This window comes from Microcaecilia unicolor, chromosome 7, assembly GCF_901765095.1.
Source record: "Microcaecilia unicolor chromosome 7, aMicUni1.1, whole genome shotgun sequence".
NCBI lineage: Eukaryota > Metazoa > Chordata > Amphibia > Gymnophiona > Siphonopidae > Microcaecilia > Microcaecilia unicolor.
The window spans coordinates 229983670-229999789 of NC_044037.1; the positions used below are offsets into that span (position 1 = coordinate 229983670).

The 16120-nt window shown below is 47.0% G+C and overlaps 1 protein-coding gene across 1 annotated transcript in view; it reads right to left on the bottom strand.

Annotated features, from left to right (window-relative positions):
* The window catches only part of UBR3 (ubiquitin protein ligase E3 component n-recognin 3), a 686242-nt gene that overhangs the window by 329013 nt on the left and 341109 nt on the right, over nt 1-16120 (bottom strand). Inside the window, 1 exon segment of the mRNA XM_030210854.1 lies at nt 1022-1485. Coding sequence (XP_030066714.1) covers nt 1022-1485 — 464 coding nt within the window.

Below are 16120 nucleotides of genomic sequence, written 5' to 3' on the forward strand. Positions count from 1 at the left end.
GGTACACGGACTTGGTGTGCTAGCTTGTAGGCGCCCCTGGCACTTTCCAGGTGGTGAGGCCTCCTCTCATGGAGGATCCAGATCTCTTCTGGATTATGGTTTAACCCTTAAGAGGCAGAGCCTTAAGGGAAGAAGGCTCTCATCTGTGATGATGTCCAGTAAGTCCTCTGGCCTACGTTTGGCTCATGAAAGTATGAACACTGGTGCGCAGAGCGCTCTTTCTCCATGGTGAGCACAGGTCCCAGCTGTGCCTTATTTCTTGTAGAGCGGATTTCATCAACGGCTAACCCTCAGTTCCCTGAAAGTTCAGGTGGCTGCGCTTACCTGTTAGAGGGAAAATCAGAAGTGGCAGGTGGGACTTTGGGGTGGCTCACAGGACCTTACGCTGCTTTGGTACTGACATACTTAAAAGTTCCAGCAGAGCATCAGCCTATATCCCAGGGATGTCACTGAAAGTTTCAGCTCTCTGTCTCCATCAGTGGTAGGAAAAGGAACACAATCTCACTTAGCCAGACTACCATGACTAGACCAAAGGAAAGGAAGTTACATTACATTTCATCTGATATATTAAATCAAAAATATTCATGTTCTGCAATCTTTTCCTGCTCTTGGCATATTTCCAGTGCTCAAAATAAAAGCCCTTAAATCTGTTTCCAATGTAGCCTATTCTATCTGTATTCAAAGAAATACATAGGTAGATATTGACATCTGAATATCCTGACTTTGGTCTCATCATTCAGTATGATGAGCATCACATCTTGTTGTACACAATCTGCTGCTCAGAACTGTCAGCTAATTTTAGAAGACGCTTCTTGGGACCCATGTAATTTGGTGGCTGAACAGATGCTTCACTGCTTTCAAGTTGCGTCACTCACCATAAAAGTAAAAATACTAATGCATGATCCACCATGATCACTTATTCTTTTTTATGCATTCAAACATTCAAAGAAAAATTATTACAGTTCATTTAAGTGTGCACAGATATGCCCAAAATTTTTGTTTTAAATAGAAATATGTTTACCTTTCTTCTTTGTCCAAAGTTATTTTTTCTGCAGGGCTTGTCTTCTTTGGTGGAACAGGAGGAGCTGCCTTACTGCAGATGTCCTCAATGTTGTACTTGTTCATTCTGTTCTGTGCTGCAGCTTTTAACAATATTCTTTCTACTGCTGACGTTCCATCACCATGTGAGTACTTATGCACGTCAGGCTGGATCAAAACCTCTGGATCATCCACCCAGGGAGGGTAGTATGAATTTTGTTTTCCTGAGAGTTTGTGGTGTAGCTTCACAAGTAGGGACAACATGCTTTCTTTGACTTCCAGAATGACAGTAGTTAATTGTGGAGTCGAACCTGGTGCTGACCATTTCATTAAAGATGTTTTTGACCTAACTACTTGGTTTGCTTCGCTGGTATTCCGATTGATGATTTCCTGAAATTTCTTTCTGCGTTCAGCAACTAAGCTAAAAACTTGAGCTGTACCTGAATTCTTAAATCAAAGAACAAAAAAAGAAAAAGAAGAAGAATGCATAAAAATATAACAGGTAAAACAAATGCAGAAGTCTAGATATATGGGTGTACCTTCCCTTCTATGTAACTGCTAACCAACCAAACTAGATCTGTATTAAAGAAAATTATTCTATAGTCATAGCTTGAATGCACATAGTGATTTCAGCTGTTAAATACCCATGAGTCAAATTAACTCAAGCATTACATTTCTGATAGTTGCTACATAAAGATTTCTTGGAATAGAAATATTGATAATCACTGATGGCATGTAACAACTTTTTCCTTAAAATAAACGTTTTGAGGTGGCTGCCCAGTTTAATTTCATTTCCATGTGTAAAATTCAGAGCAATAAAACATTTTAATCATCTCCCAACATATCTGATTTTTTAACTCTTAAAAAATGCTTTTTACATGGAAAAAAGTGGATTTCATTTCAATTTTGAGTATACAACATTTTACTTTATGGGAAATATGGCTTTGATTTGCAAAAGCTATAAATCAAAATATCAGTGGAACTGAGGCACCAGCGTGCGCGTCTTGATTTTCAGTCTAGTGCCCTATTAAGTAGTCTAACAAAGATCTATGCCAGCCTGTGTTAGGTATACTCAGAATCATAATGCACTATGACTATAGACTCTTCCACTGTAAGTCTAAAAACAATTTACTGTCCCTTTTTGTACTATATGAAAAAAAAAAATAAGATCTTCTATTACTACAGAAAAGAATCCATATTATGGATTATCAATATTACTGAAGCCTTCCTCCTTCTGAACAGACACAAAATTAATACAGCAGACGTACGGAAACTGCATTTATGCTCTGGTACACACTCCAGATAGGCAATAAAATGTTAACTTTCTTTGCTGTTTTAACTTTGCTGAAGGATCTTTCCCACCTACCTGGGAATGGCCTTGTTGGGAGAAGAATTGTAGAAAACCATCTTACTAGCAAATATGACCAACAGTTGTTACAATCAGAAATACTTGCCAACATGCCTGCTCCAAGAAAATGTGGAATGTAAGAGAGGAATTCAACTGGGTTGACTTTTTTTTTTCTATTGTTCTTGGATTACCATAAAGATCTTGTAATGCATAGTTAAAACATAAATCATGCAGAATGGATGCACACCAAATCTGTATAGCCAGAACAACAGTGACTAACAGAGTCTCACTTTTAATAGAACTATTATATGAAGAGAACTGAAGAAAATTATGCATAAGTAACAGAAAATGTTTATCTAATCATTAGACTTCACACAAATGGCAAGCAGTCAGCAATAAATCTTCAAAGATTCAACACACAACATTAAGAGTAGTAAATATAATGAAAACTATTATTTTAAAAAGTGTGTCTAATTTCAATAATTTATCTAAAGCAGAAGCATATAAACATGCATGTCTATATTCTAGAGTATACACTCTGACATCACATCGGAAAAGATTAACCTGGACTCTACAAAATAATGAACTAGTCTTTCATTTGAGAAAAGCATTCCAAAGATGAGCAAAGATTAACTTGAGTTTAATCAGATTTGAAAAAGCCAGACAGCCCAAAAGTTTAGGATGTTAGTATTATCAGCAATAACAGCAGAACAAATGGCTATAAAATCAGCCCATTTTTACTTCAATGAACACCCAGCAAGGAAAACATTTAATACCCTTAACTGAAGGCAATATTTAGGTACTTTAAATAAAACTCTACATAAAACAAACAGGTTGCAGCTAAGAACCTATATGGTAAAATTCTAATATATGTTCCTCTTTGCCAACTTTTATCCCCTCCAAATTTAAGTAACATATCTTGAGGCAGATTAATGCAATTGCTCTACCTTTTAGATTATTTTGGGGGTTTGTTTTAAGATAATTGAGTAATGAATATAAGGAAAATGCTCAAATGGACAGCTGCCAGAGTTAGAGTCATAATGATTAGTGCTACTGCTCACAAATTTAAATTTTTTGTCAATTTCAGGGGGGAAGTTATCAACGTGGGTTATTTTATCAAAACGTATTTATTTAATTTATTACATTTGTATCCCACCTTTTCCCACTTATTAGTAGGCTCAAAGTGGCTTACATAGTTCCAGAGAGGTGGTTACAGACTCCGGTGTGAACAAATACAGTAAAAAAAATATCAGTAAATAGGTTGGGGTGGTTCATCTCAGTCGAAATGCTAGGGAGTGATCATGTGTCGGGGTTGAGTACTGTCCATTTCCTGATTAAATTGCCATATTACATTATTCGGTATTTATGTCAGATCTGTGGGGTATGCCTTCTTGAAAAGGTGAGTCTTTAGGTTTTTTCGGAATTCAAGATGATTATTTGTGGATTTCAGGCGCTTTGGTAGTGTATTCCAGAGCTGTGTGCATACGTAGGAAAAACTTGGTGTGTATGTTGATTTATACTTCAGGTTTTTACAACTTGGGAAGTGAAGAATTAAGCACATTCTGGCTGATTCAATTGTGTTTCTAATAGTACCATTGTTTGAACCATGTTGCAAAAAGTTTCCCTCGGGAAGAACTGTTTTACCTGTTTGAGTTTCCACATTCTGTGGAACATTTTGCTTTGTAATGGCAGTGGCTTGGTTCTCTAGTGTTAGGTTGCTGTCAATAATAATGCCGAGGATTTTCAGGTTATTTGAGATCAGAAGAGTGTGTTCCGGGGTGCGTATGGCTGTGGGGTGGTTTGTGAAATGTTGGGATGAAAGAATGAGGCAGTGTGTTTTTTCTTTGTTGAGTTCTACTTTTGAATGTCGTTGCCCAGGAACCCATTATGCTTAGGCTGTTTTTTATCACATTGGTGATTTCTGAAGGTGTCGATTTGAAAGGTATGTATATTGTGACATCATCCATGGGGGGGGGGGGGGGGGGGAGTTGTGCAGTCTTAAAGTTATCTAAAGGAGGCACAAGGTTTGCCTAAGTTTTGCCCCCGTCCCTCACCACCTCACCATCTCTCCTGTCCCCCTCCTCCTTCCTAGCTCTCAACCTTCAACACTTCCTTCCTGCCATTAACCCATCCCCATTCCTCCTAAGCGCATCCCGTCTTCGTCGCCTTCGTCGCCCTACCTCCCCCACCCTCCTCCGCACTCTCTTGCTCCTCCTCCTGCTATCCGCAGGAGACATCAATCCCAATCCAGGTCCCCCACACCTGTCCTCGTCCTATCCATGCAAACGTTTCCGGGATGTCTCCAATCTCATATCTATTCCCCTCCTCCCCCCCTCTTCCCTCCCCTTCTCATGTGCACTGTGGAATGCCCACTCGGTCTGCAACAAACTTCCCTTCACCCACGATCTCTTCATCTCTCATTCCCTTCACCTGCTTGCCCTAACTGAAACCTGGCTCTCCCCTGACGACTCTGCCTCAGTTGCGGCTCTATGCCATGGAGGCTATCTCTTCTCCCATACTCCCCGCCTAGTTGGCCGCGGAGGAGGCGTCGGGTTACTACTCTCGCCCTCCTGTAGCTTCCAACCCCTCCTCCTACCACAGTCTCACTGCTTCTCATCCTTTGAAGTCCACTCCATCCGTCTATTCTACCCGTTGCCACTCAGAGTGGCAGTCATTTACCGCCCCCCTGATAAATCCCTCCCTTCCTTCCTCACCGACTTCGATGCCTGGCTTTCTGTTTTTCTTGAACCCTCATCTCCATCCATCATTCTCGGAGACTTCAACATACACGTTGATGACCTGTCCAACTCTCACGCTTCTAAGTTCCTCACTCTAACATCCTCCTTCAACCTCCAGCTATGTTCCACCACCCCTACTCACCGTGATGGCCATTGCCTTGACCTCGTCCTCTCCTCTTCCGGCTCACCCTCCAATTTCCACACCTCAGCTCTTCCTGTCTCTGATCATCACCTGATCACCTTCACACTTCTTCACCCTCCCCCTCAGCCCCGCCCAACATTAACCACTACTTCCAGGAATCTCCAGATTATTGACCCTCCCACCTTATCATCTAGTATTTCTAATCTCCTCCCCTCCATCATGTCCTCCGAGTCTGTTGACGAGGCTGTCTCCGCTTACAATGCCACTCTCTCCTCTGCTCTGGACACCCTTGCACCATCCACCTCCCGTCCCACAAGGCGTACTAATCCCCAGCCCTGGCTGACCCCTTGCATCCGTTACCTTCGCTCCTGCGCCCGATCTGCTGAACGCCTCTGGAGGAAATCTCGCACCCATTCAGATTTCCTTCACTACAAATTCATGCTATCCTCCTTCCAGTCCTCACTATTCCTTGCCAAACAGGACTATTACACCCAATTGACTAATTCTCTCAGCTCTAACCCTCGTCGTCTCTTCGCCACCCTTAACTCCCTCCTCAAAGTGCCCTCCGCTCCCACCCCCCCGTCACTCTCTCCTCAATCACTGGCTGACTACTTCCGCGACAAGGTGCAAAAGATCAACCTTGAGTTCACTACCAAGCCACCTCCTCCTCTTCACCCTTCAACCCTCTCCCTCAACCAACCAACCCAGACCTCCTTCTCCTCCTTTCCTGATATCTCCGAGGAGGAAACCGCCTGCCTTCTTTCCTCCTCAAAATGCACCACTTGTTCCTCTGATCCCATTCCCACCAACTTACTTAACACCATCTCTCCTACTATCACCCCCTCCATCTGTCATATCCTCAACCTCTCTCTCTCCACTGCAACTGTCCCCGACACCTTCAAGCATGCTGTAGTCACGCCACTCCTCAAAAAACCATCACTAGACCCTACCTGTCCCTCCAACTACCGCCCCATCTCCCTCCTACCCTTCCTCTCCAAGACACTTGAGCGCGCAGTCCACAGCCGCTGCCTTGATTTTCTCTCCTCTCATGCCATCCTTGATCCACTTCAATCCGGATTTCGCCCTCTTCACTCGACAGAAACAGCACTTTCTAAAGTCTGTAATGACCTGTTCCTTGCCAAATCCAGAGGCCACTACTCCATCCTCATCCTCCTGGATCTATCCGCCGCTTTTGACACTGTCAATCATGACTTACTTCTTGCCACACTGTCCTCATTTGGGTTCCAGGGCTCTGTCCTCTCCTGGTTCTCCTCCTATCTCTCCCACCGCACCTTCAAAGTTCACTCTCATGGATCTTCCTCCACCCCCATCCCCTTATCTGTTGGTGTTCCCCAGGGATCGGTCCTTGGACCCCTTCTCTTCTCAATCTACACCTCTTCCCTGGGCTCCCTGATCTCATCTCATGGTTTCCAGTATCATCTCTATGCTGATGACACCCAACTGTATCTCTCCACACCAGACATCACCGCGGAGACCCAGGCAAAGGTATCGGCCTGCTTATCCGACATTGCTGCCTGGATGTCCAACCGCCACCTGAAACTGAACATGTCCAAGACCGAGCTTATCGTCTTTCCACCAAAACCCACTTCTCCTCTTCCTCCACTTTCTATCTCAGTTGATAACACCCTCATCCTCCCCGTCTCATCTGCCCGCAACCTCGGAGTCATCTTTGACTCCTCTCTCTCCTTCTCTGCGCATATCCAGCAGATAGCCAAGACCTGTTGCTTCTTCCTCTTTAACATCAGCAAAATTCGCCCTTTCCTCTCTGAACACACCACCCGAACTCTCGTCCACGCTCTCATTACCTCTCGCCTGGACTACTGCAACTTACTCCTCACCGGCCTCCCACTTAGCCATCTATCCCCCCTTCAGTCTGTTCAGAACTCTGCTGCACGTCTCATATTCCGCCAGAACCGATATACTCATATCACCCCTCTCCTCAGGTCACTTCACTGGCTTCCGATCGGATACCGCATTCAATTCAAGCTTCTCCTTCTTACCTACAAATGCACTCAGTCTGCTGCCCCTCACTACCTCTCTACCCTCATTTCCCCTTACGTTCCCGCCCGTAACCTCCGTTCACAGGATAAATCCCTCCTCTCAGTACCCTTCTCCACCACCGCCAACTCCAGGCTCCGCTCATTCTGCCTCGCCTCACCCTATGCTTGGAACAACCTTCCTGAACCCTTACGCCAAGCCCCCTCCCTGCCCGTCTTCAAGTCTTTGCTTAAAGCCCACCTCTTCAATGCTGCGTTCGGCACCTAACCCTTACCGTTCAGTGAATCCAGACTGCCCCAATTTGACTGCCCCTATCGGACCGACCGTTCACTTGTCTATTAAATTGTAAGCTCTTTGAGCAGGGACTGTCTCTCTTTGTTAAATTGTACAGCGCTGCGTAACCCTAGTAGCGCTCTAGAAATGTTAAGTAGTAGTAGTAGTAGTAGTAGTAAGACCCTTGCTCTGACCCTGGGTCTTTTTCTACTGTCAAGTGGAGTGGCAGTAGCCTAGTGGTTAGAGCACCAGTCTTGTAATCCAGAGGTGCTATTTTAGCACAGGTCCCATTTTACACAATGAGACCTAGCTACTATTAATTTGGGTTAACAGTAAAATACCCCATCTTAACAGTAGCTCAAGTTCCTTCCTTAGACCCTTTGGGCACAATTTTGTCATGGACTTGAGCACATAAAACACTGTTCCATACTCAAGTAGGATTCTATAAAATCTCCTAGGTTATAAACACAAAGTAGGTGCATAGACACAGAGCACCTATAATATATATAAGTCACCTAAAGTTAGGCACCAACTCCGTGCTTAAGTTACAGAATATTAACACTAATGTAAATGACTGCTATAGTTATGTGCATAAGTGCCAGTCACACTCTCAGTGGTATTCTATAAATTTCAGTATGCAACTTGCTTAGCACGGAAATTCAAGGGTAGGCACATGGACGTATCCAACATTTATGCGTTACTCCTGCCAGAATTTTGTGCCAAAAAAATTCTGCACAAAAAAATTTGCAAATTCTGCAACTTTGTTATAATTTAACCAATATTACAGCCCCCCCCCATACACATATACCATCTATATTTTTCCCAGCATCCATATTTTTCCCAGCCCTCTCCCTGCACCCACATAGCATCCATCTTTACAGCCCCCTCCCTCCCACCCACACATATAGCATCCACCTTTTTTTTCTTTTACAGCCATGCCTCCCAACCACCCCCATAGCATCCACTTTTTTTTTTACAGCCCCCTCCCTCTACCCACAGCATTCACCTTTTTTTTCTTTTAAACAGCCCCCACCCACCCACATCTCTTTTTTTTTTTTTTTTACAGCTCCCTCCCTGATTTTTTTATTCAGCCTGCCCCTGCACTCAACCCATGAGGTAGGAGCTGCATGGGAGTACCTCTTAAGGGCAGGAAAGAACCCCATTCTTTCCTGCCTGCTGCCGCTGGTCTGGTGCCACGATGGTTAGAGATGCCACCGTATTTTGCAAATGGCCGCTGTTCGAAGTCTCGGTGGCCATTTTGAAAAAGCAGAACCATGAGCCAGAGAGCAGCAGCAGCGGGCAGAAAAGGGTAGGGGGTTCTTTCCTGCCCCCGAAGAGACCACTAGACAACCAGGGGTATACTCAGTTAGGCCTGGGAGGGCAGCGGGGGAGCCAGCCAGCAGCCTGCCTTCCTTTGCCATAGACTGGGAAGGGCCCATCGAGGTTCGGGGGGGGGGGGGTGGCAGGGAGGTCAGCCATCCAGCCTCGGAACACAGATTCTGTGCAAAAATGTGGAATTCTGCACTCTGCAGTTGCTTAGAATTCAAGCATGAGTAACGCATGTAACAGAGTACTGTAACTTACACGCAAAAGGGCTACATTTAGGTGTGTGCATTTGAACTTGCTATTGACATGGCTTAAGTGGACACACCTAAGTGTTGGCGATCAACATGTCAACTTATGCTAGTATTCTATAACCGAATCTGGGGGCCCAAATGCTGTTGCAGAATTAGCGTTCAGTGCTATGCATCTTGACACAACTTTTGGCACCTTTTACAGAATTGCTCCCCATATGTGTAGGCATCCTCAGGGATGAAAAATAGGTGTAATGGAGGTTGAAGTACTAAACACATATGTGCTTATTCTTTCCATTAAATAAATGCACACAATTATACCTGCCTTAGAGCAGGTGTAAATGCTTGTGCCTACTGTCTTTATAAAATATGTGCACCTATGTGCTTTGATAGCCTAAGCATCATGTTACTGTTGAAGGAAAATACCTGACCATACTTTCCAGGCACAGGATATAGAACAGACTAGGAAGAAGGGAGTAAAACCAGCTGTGACAGTGACAGAATAAGTCTCTCAGAAATGAAAACAGGAAAAAAAGGTAATTCTGATACAGAAGTACTAGAATCCAGCAGGTTAACCAAAAGCTACACAGGAAGGAGAACAAGGAACTGCTTTTACCAGCTGTGTATATTAATATCAGACTTTGAAACCTATGAAAGAAGGGCATTGGACAATGACATACCTTCAAAAGTGGGAATGAGGTCAAAGTCAAATGAACGTTACAGGGTTAAAAAAAAAAAAAAAAGGCATTCACCAGGCAGAGCCAAAGGACACATAAGGACACAAGGCCTGGGGCCTAACAATAAGCCTGTCACTGAAGGAACACAAGAGCCCCTCCATAATCTTCACTGTTAACGTTTCCCTTTTGCGGTAAAGCCAAAATGAGGCAACATTACTACCCACTCCCACTGTAAATAAAACGATGTGCAATGAGGAAGTAATCTCAGATCACTGCAATCAACCTGATGTGACAAATACCAAAAGACTTCACACAAACCAGAAGAGAGAAGGACTGAGCCCTGCGAGATCTGCAGAGAGTTGATGCTAGGTCTCACAGGTGGAATGACCACACAGTGTAACTAGCAGTTGCCTGAAAAAGGGCTCATCAGGCTTTTACAACTGAGATCTAACACACTTTCATTCTCTGCATAATCATTTGCTTATTATTTGGAAAAAATAAAAGTTTCTATTTACAAGGAGAGGAGTGTGGTAGCCGTGTTAGTCCACTCTTAAGGTTATCAATAGAAATCAAACAAAATAAAACATGGAATAGAAAATAAGATGATACTTTTTTTATTGGACATAACTTAATATATTTCTTGATTAGCTTTCGAAGGTTGCCCTTCTTCGTCAGATCGGAAATAAGCAAATGTGCTAGCTGACAGTGTATATAACTGAAAACATTCAAGCATTACTATGACAGTCTGACAGGGTGGGAGGATGGGGGTGGGTAGGAGGTATGCATGGGGACATCAAAGCATATCATTGATATTCTAACAGGATGGGTGTGGATAGGTGAGGGGTGGGGTGATCTACAGAGACATACAGCTTTATGGTTTATAATGGGCTAGGAACCCCAGATCCTTGTTAAGTCCTTTCTGTTGGGTGTTAAAATATTCAATCATTCTGACTTCAAAGGTCTTACGTTCTTCTATGGTTTTAAAGTTACCTTTCAGGATTCTCACTGTGAAGTCACTGGTACAGGACTTAACAAGGATCTGGGGGTTCCTAGTCCATTATAAACCATAAAGCTGTATGTCTCTGTTGATCACCCCACCCCTCACCTATCCACACCCATCCTGTTAGAATATCAATGATATGATTTGATGTCCCCATGCATACCTCTTACCCACCCCCATCCTCCCACCCTGTCAGACTGTCATAGTAATGCTTGAATGTTTTCACTTATATACACTGTCAGCTAGCACATTTGCTTATATCCGATCTGACGAAGGGCAACTTTCGAAAGCTAATCAAGAAATGTATTAAGTTATGTCAAATAAAAAAGGTACCATCTTGTTTTCTTTTCCATGTTTTATTCACAAGGACAAACCAAGTCTATTTTTATTGTAGCACTTCTTTGTGTAATCACGTGTGCAGCAGTTCCTTTATAGGTTTAAGGAAATGGATCCACTGAATGGCTAGATATCATTACTAGGTTATGAACATGTCATAAGTACTTTTAATTAAACTGCACAATCCAAAAGGCTTAACAGAATTAAGGTAAAATTATGTATCATACCTGATAATTTTCTTTCCATTAATCATAGCTGATCAATCCATAGACTGGTGGGTTGTGTCCATCTACCAGCAGGTGGAGATAGAGAGCAAAGCTTTTGCCTCCCTATATGTGGTCATGTGCTGCCGGAAACTCCTCAGTATGTCGATATCCAAGCTCCATCCGCAGGACTCAGCACTTAGAGAATTACACCCAGAAAGGGACACTCTGCCCAGCTCACCACCGCCGAAACGGGGGAGGGGAATTAACCCAGCTCATCCCCACACAAGTGGGGGAGGGGAATCCGTCCAGCTCATCCCCGCAGAGCGGGGGAGGGACACCACCCCGCCGATGCGGGGGGATCTGGCTTATCCTGCAACCGCAACCGTGGGAGGAGCTGACTGACCCTAACACCGCCGAAGCGGGAGGGGTACAAAGCTGCCCTACAGCCACACGAAGCGGGAGGGAGCGCCGGCAGAATTTATGTCTCAATCCAGCCCCGTAAAACGGAGGGGAGAGGAATGCAGCAACTCACTGTAACACAAACTCGTCTCAACTCTTGAAGAATCCAATTGAAAAAACTTGAACACGAAGTCCTCCTGAACAGGAACTGAAGACTAAACTTGAATCTGAAATGCAACCAGAATATAAACAGTACAGATATCTGGGAGGGGCTATGGATTGATCAGCTACGATTAATGGAAAGAAAATTATCAGGTATGATACATAATTTTACCTTCCATATCATCATGCTGATCAATCCATAGACTGGTGGGATGTACCGAAGCAGTACTCACCCAGGGCGGGACATTGAAATCCCTGACCGCAACACTGAAGCTCCAAACCGGGCCTCCGCCCGAGCAGCCACAGTCAAGCGGTAATGCCTGGACAAGGTATGGGCCGATGCCCAAGTTGCCGCCTTGCAAATCTCTTCCAAGGAGACGGACCCGGCCTCTGCCATCGAGGCTGCCTGAGCTCTAGTGGAGTGAGCCTTCAGCTGGATAGGCGGCACCTTCCCCGCGGCCACATAAGCCGCTGCAATGGCTTCCTTGACCCATCTTGCCACTGTAGGCTTAGCAGCCTGCAGACCCTTACGAGGACCTGCAAACAGGACAAACAGATGATCCGATTTCCGGAAATCATTGGTCACTTCCAAGTATCTGATGATGACTCGTCTCACATCCAGATATTTGAGAGCAGAGTATTCCTCTGGGTAGTCCTCCCTACGAAAGGAAGGGAGACAGAGCTGCTGATTCACATGGAAGCAAGAAACAATCTTGGGCAGGAAGGAAGGCACTGTGCGAATAGTCACTCCTGCCTCAGTGAACTGCAGAAAAGGCTCTCGACATGAGAGTGCCTGGAGCTCGGAAACTCTTCTGGCTGAAGTGATAGCCACCAAAAAGACTGCTTTCAACGTCAGGTCTTTCAGAGATGCCCTCGACAAGGGTTCAAAAGGCGGCTTCTGTAAGGCTCTTAGCACCAGGTTGAGATTCCACGCAGGCACCACTGAGCGCAGAGGAGGGCGCAGGTGATTAACTCCCTTGAGAAAACGTACCACATCTGGCTGCGAAGCCAGGGAAGCACCCTTCAGGCGGCCCCTGAAGCAAGCCAGAGCCGCTACCTGGACTTTAAGGGAACTGAGCAACAGGCCTTTCTCCAGACCTTCTTGCAGGAACGCCAGCACTGAAGAAATCGGAGCAGTGAAGGGAGAAAGTGAGCCTGCTTCACACCACGCTGCAAAGGTATGCCAAATCCTGGCGTAAGCAGTAGAAGTAGAGCGCTTCCTCGCTCTCAGCATAGTGGCGATGACCTTGTCTGAGAAGCCCTTCTTCCTCAGACGCTGCCGCTCAATAGCCAGGCCGTAAGACCAAAGGGGGAGGGATCCTCCATCACCACGGGACCCTGATGCAACAGGCCCTGCTCCACTGGCAGCCGCAGAGGGTCGTCCACTGAGAGCCTGATCAAGTCCGCATACCAGGGACGTCTGGGCCAGTCCAGACCCACCAGGATTATCCGGCCCGGATGCTTTGCCACCTGGTCTAGTACCCTGCCCAACATGGGCCAGGGCGGGAACACAGAGAAGCTCTTGTGTCGGCCACTGTTGGAGAAGAGCATCTACTCCCAGAGATCGAGGGTCCCGTCCTCTGCTGAAAAAGCGCGGCACTTGGCAATTGGCCGATGACGCCATCAGATCTAGGCTCGGCTGGCCCCAGCGCTTCGTGATGTCCAAGAACGCCTGAGCCGATAACTGCCACTCTCCGGGATCCAAGGTATGGCGACTGAGAAAGTCCGCCTTGACATTCATGACTCCGGCAATGTGGGCCGCTGACAGCTGTTCCAGGCTCGCTTCCACCCACTGGCATAGATTAATGGCTTCCTTGGCTACCGGGGCGCTCTTGGTACCTCCCTGACGGTTGACATAGGCCACAGCCGTGGCATTGTCCGACAGGACCCGTACTGGCTTCAGCGCCAGTACCGGGAGGAACTCCAAAAGCGCCAACCGAATGGCTCTGAGTTCCAGGAGGTTGATAGACCACTTTGCCTCTGCAGGAGACCAGAGCCCCTGCGCTGTCCTTCCCATGCAGTGGGCTCCCCAGCCCGACAAAGAGGCGTCCGTCGTGACGACAATCCACTCCGGGGTCACAAGAGGCATCCCTGCAGACAACTTGTCTGTCTTCATCCACCAGCTCAGCGCCTTGCGCACTGCTGGGTCCAAGGGAAGGCGCACAGTATAATCCTCCGACACCGGAGTCCAGCGCTGCTGCAGAGAGTGTTGTAGTGGTCTCATATGAGCCCTGGCCCAGGGCACTACTTCCATCGTTGCCGTCATAGAGCCCAACAGCTGCACATAGTCCCAAGCCCGAAGCGGAGAGGCTACTAGGAACTGGTCCACCTGAGCCTGAAGTTTGACAATCCGATTGTCCGGCAGGAACACTCTGCCCACTTGGGTGTCGAATCGAACTCCCAGATACTCCAGGGACTGAGTCGGGCGCAGCTGGCTTTTCTCCCAGTTGATGATCCACCCCAGGGAGCTCAAAAGAGCAATCACCCGGTCCACAGCTTTGCCGCACTCTGCATAAGAGGGGGCTCGGATCAACCAGTCGTCCAGATAAGGATGGACTTGTACTCCTTCCTTTCGCAGGAAGGCCGCGATGACCACCATTACTTTGGAGAAGGTCCGCGGAGCAGTAGCCAACCCGAACGGGAGGGCTCTGAACTGGAAGTGTCGGCCCAGGACTGCAAAACGCAGAAAGCGTTGATGAGGAGGCCAGATGGGAATATGCAAGTACGCTTCCTTGATGTCCAAGGATGCCAGGAACTCCCCTGCCTTCACTGCCGCTATAACAGAGCGGAGAGTCTCCTTTCAAAAGTGCCGAACTTTCAAGGCCCGATTGACCCCTTTGAGGTCGAGGATAGGCCGTACAGAACCTCCTTTCTTTGGAACCACAAAGTAAATGGAGTAACGTCCCTTGCCAAGCTGATTTTCTGGCACCGGAACGACCGCACCCAGGCGGATCAGATTGTCCAAGGTCTGCTGCACTGCCACAGCTTTGACCGGAGACTTGCAGGGAGAGAGTACAAACCCCTCTCTTAAGGGTCGGCAGAACTCTAGCTTGTAGCCGTCTCTGATGACTTCCAGCACCCAAGCATCTGAAGTTACCCTGGTCCACTCGCCCAGAAACGAGGACAGGCGTCCTCCAATCTGCACTGGGCCATGGACCAGGACCCCGTCATTGGGTACGAGACCCTGGGGGAGGACCGGAGGGCGCACCTCCGGGACGGCGGTCTCTGTGAAAGGAATGCTGCTTGGGGGAGAAGTTCCTCTTGAAGGAAGAGGGGGCAGAGGAGCCTGACTTGCCCGGGCGGTACCGACGGGCTTCTTGAAACCGTCCTCTGGAGTTACCGGGGCGAGCACTAGCCCGAGCCCTGACCTCTGGTAACCTCTTGCCCTTAGACGTGCCGAGATCGGTCACAATTTTGTCCAGCTCGACCCCAAAGAACAGCTTGCCTTTAATAGGCAACTTAGCCAGGCGGGACTTAGAGGCGTGGTCCGCAGACCAATGTTTCAGCCAAAGCCACTGCCGCGCAGAGACTGACTGAGCCATACCTTTAGCAGAGGCTCTCAAGACATCATACAGTAAGTCTGCCAAATAAGCCAAGCCCGATTCCAGGGCCGGCCAATCAGCCCTCAAGGAAGGATCCGAGGGGGAAGCCCGCTGCACAATCGTCAGGCACGCCCTGGCCACGTAGGAGCCGCAAACTGAGGCCTGCAAACTTAAGGCAGCCGCCTCAAAGGACGACCTTAAGGCCGCCTCCAATCTTCTGTCTTGGGCGTCCTTTAGGGCCATGCCACCTTCCACCGGCAACGCCGTTTTCTTAGTCACCGCAGTGATTAAAGAATCCACGGTAGGCCAAAGAAAGGCCTCCCGTTCACTTTCAGGCAAAGGATAGAGGCGGGACATAGCCCTAGCCACTTTAAGGCTCGCTTCCGGGACATCCCATTGAGCCAAAATTAAGGTGTGCATGGCATCATGCACGTGGAAGGTTCTAGGCGGGCGCTTCGTCCCCAGCATAATGGCGGAGCCAACAGGGGCTGAGGGAGAGACGTCCTCTGAAGAGGAAATCTTCAAAATGCTCATGGCCTGCACTAACAGGTTGGGCAAATCCTCTGAGCGAAAGATCCGTGCTGCAGAGGGGTCATCCGCTCCATCCGAGCGGGAATCAGTCTCCTCCAAGGAATCCCCAAAGGACCGTTGGGAGAACTCAGATAC